General features: G+C 37.7%; 1 protein-coding gene across 1 annotated transcript in view; it reads left to right on the top strand.

The window, feature by feature from the left end:
• Positions 1-18,643, top strand: part of SPTLC2 (serine palmitoyltransferase long chain base subunit 2) — a 176,009-nt gene that overhangs the window by 35,595 nt on the left and 121,771 nt on the right. The window contains exon 2 of the mRNA XM_036734628.1: positions 8,114-8,308. Coding sequence (XP_036590523.1) covers positions 8,114-8,308 — 195 coding nt within the window. The remainder of the gene's footprint in view (positions 1-8,113; positions 8,309-18,643) is intronic.

The raw sequence follows: 18,643 nt of genomic DNA, 5'->3' as shown, positions 1-18,643 counted from the left end.
TTTCTTTTCCCAATTTTTCCTCTACTTCTCTTACTTGCTTTTCCAAATCCTTTTTGAGCTCTTCCTTGGCCTGAGACCAATTCATATTTTTCTTGGAGGCTTTTGATGTAGGCTCTTTGACTTTGTTGACTTCTTCTGGCTATATAATTTGATCTTCTTTGTCACCAAAAAAGGAATCTAGAGTTTGAGTTTGAGTCTGCGTTTGAGGCTGAGTTCATTTTCGCTGCCTGTTCATGTTCCCAGCCAACTCCTTGACCCTTGAGCTTTTTGTCAGGGTATGACTGCTTGTAGAGTAGAGAGTACTTTGTCCCAAGCTTTAGGGTCCAAGCACTGCTGTTTTCAGAACTACTTCTACTGTACCAGCACCCCAGGCTCTGTCAAAGCAGTGCTCCTCCTCCCCCAAGAACGACCAACCAAGACCGCAATACAGATCCATGCAGGGCACAGCAAGAGAATCTGCCTTTGTCCCCACAAGGCACTCCTTGCACTCCTGCTCTGATCCACTGCTAGATTCCTCCCACCGTGTGAGCCAAGGGACTCAGGAAGCAGCTGATGCTGTAGCTCTGGAAGCAGCCTCAGGAGTTTCCTGCTGCTGTCAAAGCCACCACTGCACCACCTCCACCATCCCCAGGGCTGGCAATCAGACTGCTCTGAACTTGATTCCGCAGTTTCCCTCTAACCTGCTCTTTGTCATTTGTGGGTTGAGAAGTCTGGTAACTGCCATAGCCCCCTGATTCATGTTTCCAAGGCCTGTTCTGGCCGACTGACTCTGGGTCTGGTGTGTCCTGGCGCAGCCCACGCTGGGCTGCGCTCTGCTCCCAGCACTGTGCGATAGACCCTTCCCACTTCCCAGCGACCATCCAGGCTCTCCTGGGCTGGAGACCTGTTTCCCTCTGCTGTTTTGTGGGATCTGCAGCTCTAGAATTTGTTCAGAGCCATTTTTTACAGGTGTTTGGAGGGATTTGGGGGAGAGCTTAAGCAATTCTCTGCTTTCCAGCTGCAATCTTGGCTCCACCAGGAGTTTATATTCTAAACCAGTATTGCCCATGGCTGCCATCCTAGCTAGACAGACAACTGATTTAGGAACAACTCCTACATCAGTAACAAGTCATTTCTTGTCTATTAAAATGGCCTTTTATTTTTTGTGATGTTATTAGTTGCATGGCATGTCAGTGTGATTTTTTCTTGAATAAAATATTCACGTTGTATATAAGAATAAAGCATCTGTGTAATCTATAAGACTTTGAGGTGTCTCATTCTTTATACCTGATGCATATTTTCAAATACTTCTTACTGTCCTCACCTATTCCCATCTTTTCATTAATGTCAACAAGTACTGGAGTATGTGTTGATAGAATTTGGAGGTTCTTATTGAGTTCTTCATAGAATTTCTCTACAAATTCCTTTTCTGTAATAGATTTTGGTGCATATGCTGGGGTTATTTTTATGGTGATATTTTTGCATTTGCCATGAGCACTGCCATTACAAGATGACCAAATCAAATATTCTATGAAATGATGTTTTTTGTTAACTTAGGATGCATGGTACAACCAATTCTGCTAACTCCTTTGTCTTTCCAAGGAGAATCTTTTAGCCAGACTTCTATTCTGCTACAAATTTTTCTGTCTTAAAGCTTGTATATATTGAGAATATCAAAATTAACATAATATCGATCCTCTAGTAATATGTTCATTTGTTGCTCATTGGACAAGGATATCACTTTTAGACTATAAACAGCCAAGTCAAACTTGTTATCTGCACCAAAAACTAGGTGATTCGTGGTATGCTCTGCTCCCTTTTCTATCAGTCTTTTAATGTCACTGCATTATAGAAGCAGGATTGTTTCATATTTTGCTTTGTTTCATGGATTGCCATGGTCAAAGGAATCATCACTAAATAAAAAGGCTATTGGTGATGAGTTTCTCACATGACTCACAGAAGCCCGACCCAAAGAGGGCAGACTCAGTGTGATGCCAGTAACATGCACAATCTTCCCATTGAGGTAGAAAATATAAGATCTTGTATTCTGTAAACATGGTCTTTAAGAGGATAGATCACTTCTTTTTTTTTTTTTCAGAGCAGGGGAGGCAGGGCAATTGCCCTGGGTCACACAGCTAGTAAGTGTGTCAAGTGGCTGAGGTTGAATTTGAACTCAGATTCACCTGACTCTAGGGCTGGTGCTCTATTCACTGCGCTGCCTAGCTATCCCTATAGATCACTTCTGAGAAACAGTGAGGCATCAGAGTAGGACCTACTCATTAAACGTTTCATGTGAAATTTCCTTCTTAATTATGTGTGTTTATTTGCTTATTATCTTCTGAATAAACACATAATAAAAAAATTTATACAGTACTGAGTGGTTAACAAAATAGAATTAAATGAACGACCAGGCAAAAAACAATGAAAAAATGCTGTGTCCCTTGTCTTCAAGCCCATCTGAAATCCTGCAACATTCATCGTTGTTTATATGTATGTGTGTGTATGTACTCTCAAGGTGCATACATTCTAATGGAGAGGAAATGATATATGAATATCTAGGTGTATGTATAAGATATATCCAGAGTACCTTCTAAGATACATCTAGAGTACGCGAAAGTAATCTGAAAGGAGTAGTTAGCATGGCATGGGTGTGGGAGAGGAACCAGGAAAGTCCTTCTGTAGAAAGTGGGAGGAAAGCCAGGGAAACTGAAGAGGTGGGAATGAGGGAAATAGCATTTTTCAGACATGGAGGTAGCCACTACCAAGGCACAGAGGTAGGAAAGGGACAATTATGTTAAGGAACTGCCAAGTAGACCATATATCTGGATTGCAGAGTTTGTGAAGGGGAGTAATCTGTATGAAGGCTGGAAAAGTAGCAAGGGACTAGGTAGTGAAAAGCTATAAATGCCAAACTGGGGACTTTGTATTTGATCCTGCTATCCTTCCTATCCTGATAGGATGCCACTGGAGTTCCTTGACCAAGGAGGTGATGTGGTTGGATCTATGCTTTAGAAAAACTATCCTGGCACCTGAGTGGAGGAGTGTTTGGAATAGGGAAAGACTTGGGCAGGGAGACCAATTTGGAAGACTGTCCAGTGATTAACAGGTGCCTGGCATACCATAGGTGCTTAATAAATGCTAACTGCTAGACTGAACCAGAATTGTAGTAGTCCAGGTAAGCTGTAAGGAGACCCTGAATGAGGCCTGTGTCTATATGAGTCGTGAGAAAAAGATACATCCATGAGATATTGTGACAGTAGAATCTACAATATTTGGCAATGGATTGGATAGCTGAAATGAGAGAATAGCAGGTGTAGGATGACTGAGGTTGTGTACTTGGGTGATTGGGAAGATGAAGATTGAGAAATGACTAGTAGATTTGGCAACCATGAGATCTCTGGTAACTTTGGAGGGGTCAGTTTCGGTTGAATGATCATGTCAGATGCCAGTTTGCAGAGCCTTTAAAAGAGAATGGGAACATGACTAATATGGAAATATCTTACATGATTGCACATATATACCCTATATCAAATTGCTTACCTTCTTAGATGGGGGAGGGGATAGAGGGAGGGAGAAAATTTGGAACTCAAATTTTAAAAAATTAATGTTAAAATTGTCTTTACACGTAATTGGAAAAAATAAAATACTATTTAAAAAAAAAGAGTGGGAGGAAATGGAGATTCTGACTGTAGATGATTTTTCCTAGGACTTTAGTCACTAAAGGGAGAAGGGATATAGAACAGTATTTAATGGGGATGGGTAGGTTTAAGTGAAATTTTTTTTTTTAAAGGATTAGAGAGACATGGACATGTTTGTCAGCAGCAGGAAGGGAGCCAGTAGATAATGAGAGATTAAAGACAAGAGTGAAAGAGGGAATGATAGTGAGTGTAATATGCTGAAGAATCCAGAAGGGGTTGGGATCAGAACACACATAGAGAGGTTTGACTTGGCAAGGAGAAGGGCTACCTCTTAATCTGTGACCAGAGTGAAAGAAAAGATAATGAAAGATGTCTGAATGCTGTGAGATGAGGCAGGGAGGAAGAAGATGGGAGTTCTCGCTCTGTTTTTTGAAATTAGTATGAAGGCCTTGGCTGAGAGGGGGCGGGGGTGGGTACGGTTTGAGACTTGAGGAGAGAGCCATCTCTCACATTATAAAGACCCTTGGTCCTTGTGGTCTCCTCTGATGTTACATCCTCTTTGCAACTGAAGTCTCCTATATGTGTTACTTCTCTCAATTAAAATGACTTTTGTGAGCAGCAGCTATTCATTTTTCTACTTTGTATCCCTAGTACTTAGCTCATTTCTTGGCACATAATAAGCACTTTAATAAATGTTTTTCAATTCTAGTAACTCAGTCAAAAAAGTTTATCTTTCAAGATTGATTCTTGAAACCATCCAAACCACCCACTTACTCCTTTTCTAGATGTTCTCTTACCGGCCTCCGTTATTCTATAATTAAAGATCAGTGTCACTAGCTTACACTTTTTAGGCCCCATTCTCTTCCTTTTTATAGAAACCAGGACACTGGTAGTTTTACTGTCTTGTATCTTTCCCATTTTGTAGTCGTTCAAAGATCTCTAGCAATCATAGTTGTCAGTTCTTTCAGTGCCCTAGGATATGGTCTATTTAGGTCTGATGACAGACCCATCTAGGGCAGCTAGGAGCTTGCTCTCTATATCTCACCATTAATCTCATTTTTCAGCTCCCAGGTAGCCATTTCTGTTCAATCCTTTCCTGTCCAGATTCTCCTGAATAGTGAAAAAATAAGGAAAATTAAAGTTGAGTATCTTTGACTTGTCTGTCTAAGCACTGATCCTGTCCCTTTTTTGATCTTCCTCTTCAGCATATTTTTAATATCTTTTTTAATAGTTGTAGTACTTAGTTTTCCTCATTGCAAGCTTTGAAAGTTCCTGATACTATTCTTATGGAACTATGCCACACTTTTATATCCACCCTCTGTTATCTGACCTTGCTTTCATTTTCTGTACATCTTTTAAAAATCTGAGTTGGCCCTTGAACCAGAGATTTCATTGTTAGGCATGTGCCCCAAGGAAGTCAAAGACATGTCTCACATTCACCAAAATATTCACCATAGCCCTTCTTAATAGTGGCAAAGAACTGGAAACAAAGTGGATTGAAGAATAGCTAAACAAAGAGTGGTACATAAATGTAATAGAATATTAGTGTACTATAAGAAATGATGAATATGAAGGATTTTAGAGAAGTACGTGAAAACTTGAATGAAGCAAGCAGAACCAGAAAAAAGTATATACAGCAGTGTAATTGCAAAGAACAAAAGCTTGGATCTATTAGGCCTAGGTATGCCCTTCTACAGTCATATTACAGTCATGGGTTTCATTTCATGAAGTTTCAGTGATATCTGTGAGTTAAAGTTTGCCTTCGTGCATCAGAATCTCTAGATCTTTTACTTGGTGCATTTTTGTGCATAATTCAGGTGTGAATAGATTGTATCTCTATCTCCTTCCTTGGATTTTGTGTTCTGTGAAAACAATTGACTTCTATTCTTCCTACATTACAGTGTAGCCACAGCTACTCTTTGTGATGTTTATCCAGCTTGGTTTATATGTATAGACAGCTTTTTCCCTACCCTTCCATTTTAATTTCAAACATTTTTATCAGATTTGCAAAATTCCAAACATACATTCTATTAAAAAAGTTTTTATTCTTAAAAATTTATCTTGTTTGTTTATCTTGTTATCTTTCATTTTTTACATCATATTTATTTCCAAATATATCCTTCTTCTCTTCCCCACCACAGCAAACCATCCCTTGTCAACAAAGAAAAAAAGAGGAGGAAGCAGTTTAGCAAAATGGAACTGATATATTAACTGTATCTGACAGTTTATGCAAAATTGTACATCTATAGTCCTTTTTTTTTCAATCAAAGGAGGGAATTGCATTTCACAACTCTGCTCCAGGGCCAAACGTTATCATGATTATGCAGCATTATTTCTTTTTTGTTGTTCATTCTATTTACATTGTTGTAATCCCCAAGTTTTCCTGGTTCTGCTTGCTTTACATATCTTCAAATGCTCATAATTGTTATATTCATCCTTCCTTATAGATCAGCATACAATTGAGATCTTCAGTCCTTTATCATTCTTGTTAGCAACACCCTGGAGATAGTCCTTTTTAATGATTTTTAATGATATAGTTCTAATAATGGAATCTAGGTCAAAAAGCTTGATCAACTTTGTATATAATCATATTGTTTTCTATAAACGTGGTGCCCATCTTCTGTCCCACCAGCTTTGTTTAGGGATTCCTTTGAAGTTTGAGTGTGTCTCTGCAAACTTGTCAAAGTCTGAGGCTTCTCAGATGTACATTTCTTGCTTTCAACAAGGTTTTGGAAGGAAAGATCAATTTATTTTTGGACATGTTGAGTTTAAAAGATCTATGAGATATCCACTTTGAGTTATCCAGTAGGCTATTGGAGACTCGAGTCTGGAGGTTCGGAGAAAGGTTAGGGCTAGCTAAGCAGATGTAAGAATCATTAGCAGAGAGGATAATTGAATCCATGAGAAATGATGAGATCACCAAGTGGGTCAGTACACAAGAGAAGAGGGCCCAGTCCAGAGTCCTGGGGGAACGTTCATTATCTAGCTACTGTGATACTATTATTGCTCCCTGCTGAGTGGGTCCTTCCTCCCCTTTTTAACCCTGGAAACTTTAAGTATTTTTCCTTTTTTTTTTGTAAGGAAAGACACTTTAACAATATAATTTGTATAGACATATTGAATATTGGTTTCTTCCCGCCCCAAATCATGCTCATTTTTAATAGCTTATTCTAATTCTCAAAAAGAATATAATGTTGAGATTTTAAAAAAAATTCTGGGATGTCAGTGATTTGGAGATGGCTACATTGTGACCTGTTTTTGAGATCTGTCATTTGAATTTCTGTTTTCCTGTTGCTTTGCATTGTGAATGAATGGAGACGTGTTCATAAGCGGTTACTATGTGCTAAGCAGGGTAACTAGGTGGCACCGTGGATAGAGTGCCAAGCTTGGAGTCAAGAAGACTCCTCTGCCTCAGTTCAAATCCAGCCTCAGACACTTATTAGCTGTGTGACCCTGGGCAAGTCACTTAACCCTGTTTGCCTCAGTTTCTTTGTCAGTAAAATGACCTGGAGAAGGAAATGGCAAACCACTGCAGTATCTTTGCCAAGAAAACCCCAGATGGGATTATGAGGAGTAGAGCATGACTGAACAACAAAAATATGCAAAGCATTGTGCCAAGCCCTCAGTATACAAATAAAAAAGAGACAATTTCTGCTTTCAAGGAGTTTACATGCTTATTGAAGTTGGGAGGGAGACAGTACATAGGATGGTTCAATTGTAGGGCAGTTGGTAAGGCCTATTGGTTTGTCATCTTATTAAAAGGATTGTAGTTGGTGACTCTGTACTCATTTAATTGCTGTGAATGACCATATCCATCGCATGGGGAAGTGAAAGCTGGAAGAACCTGAACCTCATGACCATTGGGAAGAGAGGCAGAGGGCTGGAGTTTGAATGTCCTTCCCATAGGGATGAGGCTGGCCTTCAGTTGAGAAGGGAACCTTGGAAAGAAGGCGTAGGGGTAGAGGGAAGGACATTCATAGACTGATCAGTTACATGTCATCCAGTCCTTTTATTTTTCTTTATCCTTTTAAAGCATCTCTTCATTACATCTGGAATTCCTCTGGTAACTCTTCAGTTTCTTCAAGGTATTCTTTTATTTAGGCCTGTGGTTTTCTTACCTCTCTCATTCACTTGAATATGTATCTCAGGTTATCTTGTTTCTTTTTCCATCTGTCTTTTTCATTCTTTAGCTATTGGAATTGCTCCATGCTATTTTTTAAGTGGACACTTTTTGTTGCTTTTCTCATTTTCTATTGTGTGTGCAAGAGCATTTTTTTCTTCTCATAGTTGTTTCTCTCCTTTTTAAAAAGAATATCAAGAGACTTATTCCCTTCAATCTTCTCTCTCTGCCACCTTAGCTGAAAAGCCTCCTCTCACAGAAAGCTGAAGTTATACCCTAATAGAATTTTTAGGACTTTGCTTATAAATTGAAATCCTTTTCTCATTGTGGTTGGGATATAAGTAAATTCTAAATTCGAATTTAACTTCTGTTCTAGATTCATCATGTTACTCAAAATGGTGGACTGTATAAAAGACCATTTAACGAAGCCTTTGAGGAAACCCCAATGCTTGTTGCTGTGCTTACATATGTGGGGTATGGTGTTCTAACACTGTTTGGATATCTGCGTGATTTCTTGAGGCATTGGAGAATTGAAAAGTGTCACCATGCAACAGAAAGAGAGGAACAAAAGGTAAGTGAGATTTTTTGATTCTGCAATGAAAGTTCATTATGAATTTTTTTTCTCCTTAGCCTTTACAAGGATTGTTTTATTATTCCAAGTACAGTAAAATAAAACATTTGGAGCCAAGTCAAGGTATAAAGGAGTTAATGACACCTAATGGGGGAAAAATTAAGTAGAAGACATCTGTGTCTGCTATAGACCTTCCCAATTAACAAATAAATTGTGTTCCACAAGTTAATTTGTAAGTTAATTGTTATAGAATATTTCCCCCCTGAAACATGATTAATGGGTTCTTAGGCTAACCCAAAGAAACAGTGCTATTAGTGATGATTTACTTTCTTGGCCAGTCCACACATGGCTGGTTTAACCCATACTCTATCTTGAAATACTACATATTTGCCATATAAACACTGCACAAAGCAACACTATTATATTATTTGTAATCCAACAAGTATGTATTAAGTGTCTACTGTGGGAAAAGTAATGTTCACAGGGGAAGATGCTGCTTTTAAATAAAGACATGAACATGTTTTTTAATTAAAGACATGGAGCTTACAGCCTCTGTGCAGTCTCTACAATCCAATAAAAATGTAAATTCTTATCAGAACCATACAAAGAGATAGGTAAAAATGAAGGAATAGTACATATGGCAGACTAACACATAGACTGATATTGTTGATTCAGCATCTTAAGTCATTTATTTATGCATCAATCCATCAGTTGATAAATAAATGTTTAACCAGTTGTAGAAAACAGCTTAATAGAGATTAAAAAAAAGAATCACAGCTGATGTGATTATGTCACAGATACAAAAGTCAGAAAAGCGGATTATTTGAACAACCTATGTACATAAACTAGCCATATTAAAGATTTAACAATTAATTGGAGTAGTGCTTAAGTTTAAGGCAAGTATCCATTCAGTAAAAAGAGCCCAAACAAAAGAGAACAAAATTGAATCTGAATAGTTTTTAGTTTATTTATGTATTGAGAGTACATACATGTTGTTCTTCCTCTGGCTTTTACCATTTCACTATCAGCCCCAAATAGACCTTGTTTCACTTTTGCTTCCCAATCCAGTAGGTATCACCAGCTGGCCAGAAAGGTTGACTTGTTGCCAGGCTGATTGCATAGCCCTACCTCTTGGAGGGCAAATGGGAAAGTAAAGTTTTCAGTCAAGGAATTCTTCTTTGTATGCATACTGAACTCCAGGAGTGCCCAGAGAAATTGCTACTGGGAGCCCCAAGGTAATGAAAGGACCGTCTTTGCTCTATGGCCTAATTTAGCTGTGTCTTTATACTAGTCTTTACAATTAACTGCCTTCAAATTAATTACATAGTGAAAGGCTTTAATGTGGAAGACTTTTTTCATGTTGTAGGTTGATTTGAGTGGTGTTTATATTTTATAGGACTTAGCTATGCATGCTATGAAATGCATAAACCATTTTTTGGGAAGTTGAAGGGCAAAGGTATAGCATGAAAGCCACCCAAAAAATAAGGAACAAGGTCTTTCTGCACAGGGAGTTTGTAATTTATTTGTGAATATTTTATAAATCCATGTTGTATGAAAGGGAATAACTGGATTTGTAAAAGTATATTGCCACTCCTGAGAAAATTAAGTAGTGTTTATTTTGGTAGAACAATAGAGACAGTGCATTATTACAGAGTAAATGAAATAGATAAGCTCTGATCTTTATAAGTTTGTAGTGTAAACCCAAACCTAATTAGTTTGTAGTACTATTAGGATTAAGTTATCTCCCAGCTTTTACTAGCTAGGAAGCATATAGATTCCCCCATGGATTTATAATTTAAATTTGTAAAATGTAGCAGCCTTTATTGTTTTGGCTCTTTTTGCTAAATAAATGCTTACCTTAAACTTAATTGTTTCTCTAATTATTCACTTCATATTTTGAATAGTTAATGTAATGTAATATTCAGACAACCTGCTTTCCTGACTTGCTTGACAATGTATGTGACGTAACCATATCAATTGTGATTCATTTTTTCAGTCATTTTCTGCTGTTGATTAAAGTAAAGTAAACTTTTTTTTATCCTTTGATAAAATGGTTGAAAAAATGGAATCTATAATACCCCTCTCATGGCACTAGGATAGAATTAGAAGCAGTGGATGGGAATTTCAGAGAGATAATTACTATAAGAAAAACAACTTATTAAATGTTAACATTGTTAAAATTGGAAGAGACTGCCTGGTAGTCGTGATTTCCTCTTCACTTAGAGATTTAAATAAAAACTGACCAAACATTTGTTGGAGATGTAGAGGCAATTTACCTCGTACAGTTATGGGTTGGATTTAAGGTACTTAATTATATGGTTTTATATTTACTAAGCAAGATACAATTGAGCATATTCATATGTTTATGTTGAGTATGGGAGATTAAAGCAGTAATTTGAGTAGAATGGGGTGAATCAAGGTATGTTTCCTGGAGGTGTGAATTTGGAAGGAATAGAGGAACTGGAGAAAAGGAAGGTCCAAAAAAAAGTCTAGATATTTGTAACATTTAATTTTGGCTGTTAATCGTGAAAACATTATTTTGGGTTTAAGCTAAACTAGCCATAGAAATTTCTAAAAGTTATCATTAATAGAGAAAGTTCTTAAGGGCCACAGGACCTTAAGATTATTGTTGTAAGGATAATATAAGTAGTCCTATGTACATTAACTTTTGAAATAGATAGTGAAAGTATTATCCTTTTTTTACAGTTGAGAAGCTAAGGTTTAAAAAGGTAGTAACTAGCTCAGGTCCTTACAGTATTAAATGGAATGAATGCAAAGTGAGGTCTTCTTTCTCCAAGATCAGTGTTCCTTCTGCTGTACTAAGCATTTTCTGTTTGAGAGGCAGAGTTAGACAAGAGAGGGATTTTTAAAATAATAGACTGGGGAGAGGGGGAGTCACGTGGTGCTATAATTGGTGCCAAATGCCCACCTAATTCTAGGGGATTATAACATGCAAGTTACATGCTATTATTACCACATCCTGATCTCTTCTGGGAAGTTGCATCCCCAACATGGTACCATCTCTGTGTCATCTACCATTCCTCCTTCTACACCTAATGTATTAATTCTCTTCTTAGGACAATTGATCAAGTAACACTGAATTCTTCAATTAACAAACCCTCTGATAAAGAATTAATTAGAACAACTTTTATACAAATTAAATATGATTCTTGGTAGAGTGATTTTCCCTGTTAATTGGGTAGAGCTGGATCTCAATCACAAATATTAAGCTCAGATGTATAGATTAGACTGTATATGCCTTCCCAAGATATTGTTTTATTTATCTCTTTTGCAGTAGGAATGTACTAGGAATTCAGATACATATATTGCTTTAGGTCCAGCAGGACTTCAAATTTTTCAAATTCATTAATGTCCAAACATGAAGTAAATAGAAATTATAAGGAATCTTGGAATTAATTATTTTGGGTAGTTACCACATGCTTGTTCTACTTTAATGTTTTTGTGGTGCATTTTAAATGATTTTGTTTCCAGAAATAGGAAGGATGAAATGATAAAGATCAAAGATTTGGGGATGGAAGAGGAGTTAGAATCATCTAATCGAACCCCATAATTTTAAAGTGAAGACCAGGGAAGTTAAGTAGCTCATCTGAGGTTACTCGAGAAACAGCACTATCTGGATTTAAGCCTAGGTCTTCTGAATACAAATCTAATACTCTTTTCACTGCAGTGCTCTGAAAGGAGATACTGGGGAGGGCCTCATATGTGATTACAATCTGGATTGTTTAATTTTCATATACAATAGGAGGAAATAGATCTGATTGTATGAATAAGGATTCCTGGAAGGATTTTGTTCTTAACTTCCTTCAAAATGTACCCAACAGAGACTTTCCTGTTAATTGCTATTCTAACAGCCTCTTAGGACAGTTAATAACACAGTGTTGTTGCTTGGTATATTGAACTACAGGTCCATCAACAGGGCATCAATATGTTTATTTTCCCAAAGCCCCTCTAACATTTTTCATTTTCGTTTTTCATCATCTCTAACACTCTGATGGGTGTGAGATGGAATCTCAGAGTTGCATCTTTTGGGGTTTAGTTTCAAATTGCTTTCCAGAATGACTAGACCAGTTTGCAGATCCACCAGTTTGTATGTGGGCCCTCTTACACCCTCCAACAACTGTAATTTTCCATTTTTGTCGTCTTTGCTAAATAGGTGAAACCTTTGAATTGCTTTAATTTTGCATTTTTTTTTATTAATGATTTAGAGCCTTTCCCCCCCACAGTTAGTAGTTTTGATTTGTTCCCTTGAACAAATTCATATCCTTTGACCTCTTGTCTATTGGGGAGAGACTATTCATTTATAAGAGGCTCTTTTCAGAATTAGACCTTTTAAGAAGTCTTTGGTTATGTTTTTGTTTGATTTGCCTCTTTCCCCTTTGTACTAAGCCTGCAAAGAATTGTTTTGTGTACAGAGTATACATATAGCTATTGTGCTGTCTTGTTGCACTTAATTAAAGCATTATTAAGAATATTTTGAAGTCACCCGCGGTGGATCATCTCAGGTTTTCTTTGTGCTTGGTAATTTAGAACATATCTTAATTTTTAACTTTGCATGTTGACAAAATTGCTTCTGTTAAGTTTCCATTAAACATCTTTGCAAGTTTAAAGGCTGATTTTCTGGCTGTTGATCTCTCTCCCAAAGCTTAAGATTTGGAATGATACTGGTCAGTAGTTGCTTTAGAGTTAATAGCTATGAAACAGATTAGTCTCATACCAGTGGAATGAAAGTGCCACCTATCTACCCATATATGTGACTAGTTCTGTGTAAAGTTTATTTTTCTCTTATTTTGTTTGTGATCATTACTTTAAAAAAAAAGCTTTTTGAAGATTAAGGAGTTAATGAATAACATAGCTATGGAGCCACACTTTAAATTACAAAAAAAAAAAAACACCTTACATTGTTATCTTTATGGTTTTATAATACTGTTCTTTTTTATTATGTTCCCCTCAGCCCCAGCCCCCAGGCAACCCTTATAACAGGAGTAGAAAAGAAAGACGGGGAAAAAAAGCAGTTTAGCAGAACTGACTAATATAATAAGCAAGTCTGACAATATACATGCTGTTCAACGTCCATAGTTCTTTCTCCCCTGACACATGCCCTCTGCAAAGGAAGGAAGGTAAATTTTTTCATCTCATACTTGGAGAGAGTATGATGAAGTATGTATAATTACACAGGATTGGATTTTGTTTTTGTAGTTTTGTCCTTTGATGCATCCCTTGATATATTTAGACACATTTATTTTTAAATCCAAGGTTGTTGTATTTTTCTAAGGGCAGTTTTAAGATCTTGGCTTTTTCTCAGTATGGTTTTTTTTTTTAAATGTCACCACATATAGCTTAAGGAATAGCAGAAAGGGTTGGTCTTAGAGTTAAGAAGACCTGGGTTCAAGTCTTGCCATTAGTAATAGTAGCTACGTGAGCACGGGCAGGATTTTTAACCTCTCAGCGTCCCAGGTACCTCTCTAAGATTACAGGTTACAAGTGACTTGCCAATCCTCATTGGTGGAGGGAGGTCTCACCACAGTATCAGCATCATGAAATTGTTCTTAGGTCACTGATGTAATAATTTATTAACAAATAATTTAATGTCTCCAATATTCCTTATTAAAATAATGTGTTGAGATTTTTAACAGGAAAACATTTTCATTTTATGCAATTAACTTTATGCTTTCTAAAATAGAGTAATTGATTTTTTTAGTTTTGCCTCATATAGGAGTTCCTTGGGATGTGCTCATTTTCTAAAGTTGTAAAAACTAAAATAGTTGCTTATGCCTGAGATGTTTCTAGATCTATTGGGTTGCTTTCTACCATGGAAAAGAAACTACCTAAATTCAAAGGTTTATGATTTCCTTTTTAACCTGCCTTTGGTAAAAGTCTACTTATATGTGGCTTATGGCCCAGAATAAATCAACAGCTGTATTGAACTATTGTAACTTAAAAGCAGTTCATTCTTATTATTATGTTGTCAAGTGGCTTGCATTTGGGTCCAGCTGATCCAGAATGTAAAGAACTTGGACCTTTCTCAGACAGAAGAACTGGAATAATTTTAGCACTATTGCATCACAGTTAAAATGGATTTCCTTAAGGTCAGATATTAGTCTGGACTCTAGAAGAACCTAGATTGTCATTTTGGGGAGAACCTAGGTGGTACAGTGGATAGCATACTGGCCCAGGAGTCAGGAGGACCTGTATTAAAATTCAGCCTCATTTATTAGTTATACAACCCTGGGCAAATCACTTAACCCCAATTGCCTCCAAGCCCTGTCCCCCTCAAAAAAAAAAAGACATTATCGTGTTGGACCTCTGTCTGCTCAAGAGAGATGCAAACTTTTTTCTGAAAAAATGAAAGCTCTTGAAGGAGAAGAGAGAAAAAGACTACCTAATAGAAACCTTTTAGGAGAAAATGTAAGTCATGATAATTTTTTTTTCTTTCCTTCCAGTGTTTGGTTTCTTTAGTTGGAGCACAGTCTCTTAATTTTTTTTTAATTATGTAGCAATCAAGTAGGAAAAAGGAGAACTGGGGGCCTGGAGATATTTTAGATTGTAAAGAAACAGGCAATTCAAGAGAAGGGGAATTTGTCAGTATACAACTTGAAGAAGGTTTAGTCAAAAAAACCCTAGATTTCGAAAGTAATTTGAGCACACCTCAAACCCCCCCCCCTCCCCACACACACAATATGAGAAACCAATTTCCTAAAGTATACATCCTATCAAAATTTTTATGACGGCTTACTTTGGAAGTATAAACATAACCTGTATCTGATTTTTTAGAAGTTTCTTATAGAAAGTTATGTTTATCTTTTAGGAAAATAAAGTTTCACTGCTTTTGTATGAAATGCCCTTCATTTGTATCTCAGGTTAGTTTCAAGAGGGTTTCAATTCCTTATTGGTCTCCTTTGCTAGACCACCATCCCTCTCATGCTTACCAGTTGTGGGTGTCTTGGATCCTCTTCCCTTTATCTCTCTACTTCCACCAGTGACCTTATCAGCTCTTATGGGTTCAGTTGTCAAGGATGTGAACTCCTTGAGGGTTGAAATGATTTTGCTTATTACATGCCTCTATATTCCCAGTTCTGCACATCTAGCTCTAGTATCTCCTGAGCTCTAGTCCTGCATCACTGACTGCTTGTTGGACATTTTGAATTGGATATCCACTAGGCATCTCATACTCCACATGTCCAAACCAGAACTTCCCTTTTTCCCCCAAACCTCCACCTCTTTCAAACTTCCCTTCATGGATGCCCCAATAACCCAGGTTTGAAGGCTCAGTGTTATCTTTTGCTCCTCACTCTCACTCATGCCTTGATCTAGTTAGTCGTCAAACATTGTTTCTGTGTCAGTGGCTCTCTCCTGGGCCTACTGCACAAAGCTACTGCTCTCCCTCAGGTCCACATTGCCTTTCACCTGGGCTGTTGGAGTAGATTGCTATTGATTATTTTGCCTCAAGGTTTCCTCCAGTGCAATCCAACTGTAGCATCAATAATTTTCTGGGTAGCATAGTTCTGTCACTCTGAAGCTCGTAGATTGGACTACGATAGGTCCCTGCCTAAACACCACTTAATAGCTGTATTTGGGGCCCTTCTGCCTTAGAGTGAATGTCAATGGTAACTGTTTCTCTTTGGAACAGCAACCCTGAGGGCCTTCCCCTCTCATCTTGATTTATTTTTCTTTCTTCTAATTAAAGGGGCCATCTCTTGATTTACTTCTTAAAGAGGCCTATTCACTGAATGGGCGTTACCTCACTCTAAGTGAGTGCACAAAAAGGTCTGAGCCTAAAAGGGCCAGGGTCTGCCAGTGCATCCTGGGCCATCTCCAGTTTCCTGATGAATATCTGGTCACTGGACCCAGATGACTCTGGAGGAGAAAGGCTGATGACCTTGCCCAGCCCTCCCTCACTCAAATCAAAGTCAACTGCAAGTCATGTCATCATCTCCCTGATGTCATGGTCCTCTTTGAAAACGAAGGACAAACACAACCAAGTTCTGTCCATGTTTCTCTACCACTCAAACTCCAGTGCCTCTCTAATCCTGTAGGATCAAATAAAAATATTGGCTTGGCATTTAGAGCTCATTTTGTAACCTAGCTCCACCCTGCTTTTGAGCCTTCTTATACATTGATGCCTCACTGGCTAGATGCTGTTGCTCACACAAGACATTCCGTTTGTCATCTCTGTATGTACTGTATGTACTGTATATGCCTCATCCCCCGTGTGCTGTCTCCTTATTCCTGCCTTTTAGCATCCCTGGCTTTCTTTAAAACATAGCTTAAGCTCCGCCTTCTGCAGGAAGCCTGTCCTAGTCCCCCTACTTGGCGGTGCCTTCCCCAAGTTTCTCTTGCATCTGCTTTTTATGTGTTTTGAATATGCCTTTGTTACATATGTGGGAAATTAGGTGTTGCCATGGATAGAGCATTAGGCCTAGAGGCAGGAAGACTCATCTCCCTGAGTTCAAATCTGGCCTCAGATATTTACTAGGTGTGTGACCCTGGACAAGTCATTTAACCCTATTTGTTTCAATTTCCTAATCTGTAAAACAAGCTGGAGAAGAAAATGGCAAACTACTTCACGATGAGTCATGAAAAGTCAGACACAACTGAAAATGATTAAACAACACTTATGTGTATGTGTTGTCTTATTGTTGGGGATGCGAACTCCTGGAAGGGTAGAAACTATTTTGCTTTTGTCCTCATACCCCCAGCATCTGGCATATAGTAGCTGCTTAGTAAGTGCTTCCTTGATTCCCATTGCTATAGGTACCCTTCAAGGCATATATATCAGCATATAGAGAAAAGAAGTAAAAGATGGTTTGAGAGCCTTATGGCTACATGAGATATTTCAGAAATAGGTCAAAGAGAAAGAAAAGGACAATATTGGGGAAATAGCACAGCTTGAGGGGAAAATTATACTGCTTTTTTGTTGAAAAGTTAATGGACCATCATTTGTTCCTTAATAACAGGAATATAAAACTGTGTCACTGTATAGGTTGTTCTCCCTTCCTTTCCTCCCCTTAATTTAAATTATTCCCTGTGGAAGAACTACATATTGTTCACTTCTAAACAAGTAAGGAAGTAGAAGGACAGAGGGTGGAAAGCAGGATCTTTTTATTTTTTAGAATGTTGTTTTACATAGGGAAGGATCCTCTGTTCTGTGTTAGCAGCTATAGTTTTTACATATTGAACATTTCAGGGTTTTGTTTGTAGCTATAAGAGAGTAGGTAGCTCTCATTTTTAAAATAAGCAAGTATCAACTTAATTTTCAAATTATTTGGAAAGACCTGAGAATTCTTAATCCTTTGAAAGCATTTGATGCCCAAGTGCTAGGTGGTATTATAGAGAGGAAACTTTGATTTCCTAGCTTTGTTAATTTTTTGAGTTGGCTTTCCAAATGAAATGAGTTTCATTTTCAGAAATGAGTTTCATTTTCAGAAATTACTTGACTGCTAGAATCAGTTTACTTGATTGTGGTTCTCCTTCTGCCTCCCTCCTCTTCATCAAAGCACAGAATGTCAAGGATGGAGTTTTAGATCTTTTTGTGTGGACTGACAGATATTTGAGCTTGAGTTTTTTCAAGCTCTTCATCTCAAGGTCAGAACAGTTATTGTTAGTGACTTCAAAAGCTAGCATGTCAAAATGAAATCTCATTTGATAAGGTATACAATTTTAAGCTGTGTCCTTTGAGAGGAATTCAATCTGTGGAATCAAGACTAGAGGTGAGAGTTCTTGTTGGGATCCATGCTGAGAACATGTAAACAGTCCCAGACCAATGAGTGTTTATACTCATTGTGCTTCTGAATTCTGGTAACTTTGGACAAGGCATTTCATCTTTCTATTTCTAATCCATAAACTGAAAATCATAACTATTACTACTGTCTTTGACTTATGACTATGAATTATATAGAGATAATACTTTATATTCAGATAGTAGTAGTTATGTGTGGCTCCTAATAATTGAAATATCTGCCTGTGAATTTGTCCTCTAATAAAGGATGTCTCTGAGGGACTGAAATAGTATGTCTAAACAACAACAACAGCAGAATCATGGAATCTGGATGGGGAGGCCATTTGGGTGAGAGCCTCTCCCATTACCTTTTAAATCTTACTGTGGAGAGGGTACTCTATTCTGCTGGCCTCGACCACATTTCTCATCATAATGACAGCCTCAGCCCTGGAGGAATAAAAGGTGATATTGGGGAGAGGTGGGACATAATTTGCCCAGAGAATTACTCAGCCCCCTCTGGCTCCTGTAAAAAGTAAGGAATCCGTTGGTCAGAGGTTTGAGCATGGAGTCATAATGTTAGGATTTCTTTAGTAATAAAG

Source organism: Trichosurus vulpecula, chromosome 8 (assembly GCF_011100635.1).
Source record: "Trichosurus vulpecula isolate mTriVul1 chromosome 8, mTriVul1.pri, whole genome shotgun sequence".
NCBI lineage: Eukaryota > Metazoa > Chordata > Mammalia > Diprotodontia > Phalangeridae > Trichosurus > Trichosurus vulpecula.
The sequence above is the reverse complement of the archived record's forward strand: the minus strand, read 5'-3'. Positions and strand labels throughout refer to the sequence as shown.